Consider the following 3,072-nt stretch of genomic DNA (forward strand, 5'->3'; position numbering starts at 1 on the left):
GTTGTAACATTTAAACTTCACCTCGCCCTGCGAAGCAGCCACTCTCACCCTCCAGAAAGTTCTCTGTGAACCTTGCTTACTAGAAACAATTGTATGTAACCCCCCAACTTCACCCAAAGTGAAACACAGGCACACCATCACAGCACGGCTGAACACAACAGCCAGATAACCCTGCCTCTCCCGCCCTCGCCCCTCCACCCCCAGCCTGTTCCTTGTGTCCCCACCCCTGAGCCAGGCTCCTAGTACCTTCTTCCTCCCTAGCCCAGGAGGCTCTTTTCCCTGACCTAGCATTGGACCTCCCCGGCCTTTCTGGGCAGACTCTTGGGAAGTGAATGTGAGAGCTGTCCGAGACTTCCCAACTGAGCAAATGTTTTAATTGTTAGTCTAGCAGATGCCTGTAAGGTGACTACGGGGGTGCAGACAGGGGGGCTTTCCAGACATCACCTCGCCCAGTGCCTTGATCCTACCCACCAGGGGGACTCCTCCAAAACCTCAGCTTGGATCCCTCCAGTGACAGAGTGCCCCTGAATTTCTACCCACTGGGAGCAGCCCTAGCTCAGAATCTCCACCTCAGGGCCAAATACACACTGGAACACAAAGAAGGAACCAACAGGCCATCTTCCTTTCTTTCCCTCTCTCATTAAATTGTGAATAATAATGCATTTACTTATTCTCCCACTTAAAAAGTGGTTTAAATCCTTTGAAGAATCTTGCAAGGTAGCTTGGCTAGACAGCAGGCAGGACAGTCCAGTGCCTCCGGCGGGGAGGCCACGGTCTTCCACGCGCCTGTCTTTTGGTCCAGCAAGTAGGCATTTGGGTTGATGGTGTAGTCCTTTGTCTGGACATCGTTCGCTGTGGTGATGCCCCCACATACAAACACTTTGTTGTCTCCAATGGAGCATATAGCATGGGACACATCCAAAGGGCAGTTGTTGGGCAAGAGAGGCACTGAGCTGGTTGTCTTGCTGGCCTTTATCTTCTGCAGGTTGATTTCCACACTCTGCCGATGGCTGTGCACACAGAGGTTGTTGTCCTGATCGAAAGAGAGCAGGGGCCGATGGTTGAACTCAATGGGGAAGGTGATACACTGGACCACATCCCCAGTGTTGGTGTCAAAGCAGTCCACCACCCCAACCCGAGAAATATAGCCCTTCACCAAGCACCGCCCAGTGACAATGTACAGGTTCCTGTCGCCCTTGGTGATCACGGCTGTGCCATCCATAGGGATACTCATCTTCCCTGCCAGGTACCAGGCCTCCTTGCGCTCATCATAGCGATAGATGTTAGAGACATACCGCCTTGGGGCAATGCTGCCACCCACTGAATACACTGTCCCCCCACAAGTCACCATGGTGTGGAAGACAAGTCCAATGGGCAGGTCAGGCAACTTGGTCCAGGAGTTGTCATCCATGTCATACCGCCAAGCTGTCTTCAACCCTGAAATCTGCTCAGTGGTGCCACCAGAGATGTAGATGTAGCGACCAGCAGAGGTGGCACTAAGCGCTGCTGCCCGGTAGGGCATCTCTGAGAGCTTCAGCCACAGGTTCTCCTGTATGATATAGGCAAACACGCCATCATTGAACTTGCCATGGGCCTTCTGGCCACCCAGGATGATCACTGAATCGAGCAGGGCCCCTTTCCGCTGGTAGGTCAGCAGGCTGCATGGCTTCTCCTGCTTGCGGTCCACAAGGACACTCTCAATCATGGTTGCATGGGCGGAGCTGTTCTCTATGCCCATCAGCTTGTTGCTGGCAAAGGTCAGTGTCTTGTTGGAGACGGCATTAAGATTGATGTAATTGAAGAACTTCTTGAAATACTTCTCCCGTTCATCCAATCGAAAGTACACCCAGTTGATGAGCGCGCTGAGAGCCTGGTCCTCATTGAGCACGTGCAAGTTTTCATCTCGGAGCAGACGACCAAAAATGATAGGTGGACAGCGCATAAAGTGCACAGAGCCCTCTGGGCTAGCCCAGTAGTGGAAGTTGTCACGAATGCCAGAGTAGGCCAAGTCTGATACCTCTTTGAGCTCAAACAACTCGGCCAAGAAGAGGTAGTGCAAGCAGTTGGCACGGCGGATAGACTTAATCAGAAAGTCACTGCAGTGGATTCGAAGGCGTGGTGTGTTGAAATACTGGGCCCCACGAAGGAGTTCCTCCACATTCTGCTCTGAGATCACCACCCTGCCGCTGTAGAAATAGTCCAGGAGCTGCTCCACTGTGGCTGGACTCAGGTAGTTGGGGTCAATGGTGATAAAGAGCTCATTGGTGGTCTTCATATCGTTGCTGGAGATGAGGCTCTTCACCAGTGGAGAGACAGCAGCCAGCACATTCTGATGTGCAAAGAAGACATGGTGATCCACAGTCAGAGCCATGTCCCAGTACTCTTTGCGTTTCCTCTGTTTGTTCAGGTTCTGCAGCACAAAGCTGTTGTAATTTTTCTCAGTGAATTCCAATTTCATGGTGCCTCTTGCTGGCTGAGGCAGGAGATCAGCAGCAGGTACTGGAGAACAAACTTCCTCAGGCCTTTGGGATTCAAATTGATGGTCATTTGTAGAGCAGTTTATCAGGGAGGCCTGGGTGTGGGAGAGAGGATGATGTCATAGAGTAGATGAGGTTATCACAATGCAGGCCTCCAGGGGCATTTCTCAGAGGCACAGGGCCTTTCTCCCCTCTTATGGCTCCAACCTGCCAAGACCAGATACGCTGCCAGGACCTAGTGTCCAGGGCCCAGCGCTCAGGAGGAAACCCAGAGATAAGTTGCAACTCCCACCTGGGACCTTCAAACCTCAGTTCAAGGCTTCTGGAATATCAGAGTCACTTTGGGTGGGGATAGAATAGGGAGGCATGAGGGAGGTTGGGGGAAGGAAAAGGATTGTTAGACGGTCTAGATGAATCCTCCCATTGTACAGGAGGGAAACTGAGGCCCAGATAAGAGAGGAGACTTGCCCAAGATCACATAGCCAGGTGGAAGCAGAGCAGGACCTGGAACCCAAGTTTCCTGTAACTCAGGACACTTTCCACTCTTCTAGGAAGCTCCTAACTACTCAGCTTACCCTGGTAACTGATTCTTAGG

General features: G+C 52.0%; 1 protein-coding gene across 1 annotated transcript; it reads right to left on the reverse strand.

Moving 5' to 3' along the window:
- Positions 1-691: 691 nt before the first annotated feature.
- CCIN (calicin) lies at positions 692-2,466 on the reverse strand. Its single transcript, XM_054584982.1, has one exon. The coding sequence runs from the start codon at positions 2,456-2,458 to the stop codon at positions 692-694; it is 1,767 nt and encodes a 588-aa protein (XP_054440957.1). The 5' UTR covers positions 2,459-2,466.
- Positions 2,467-3,072: the final 606 nt, after the last annotated feature.

This window comes from Pteronotus mesoamericanus, unplaced genomic scaffold, assembly GCF_021234165.1.
Source record: "Pteronotus mesoamericanus isolate MK-2021 breed Mesoamerican mustached bat unplaced genomic scaffold, CSHL_Meso_final contig_78, whole genome shotgun sequence".
NCBI classification, from domain to species: Eukaryota; Metazoa; Chordata; class Mammalia; order Chiroptera; family Mormoopidae; genus Pteronotus; species Pteronotus mesoamericanus.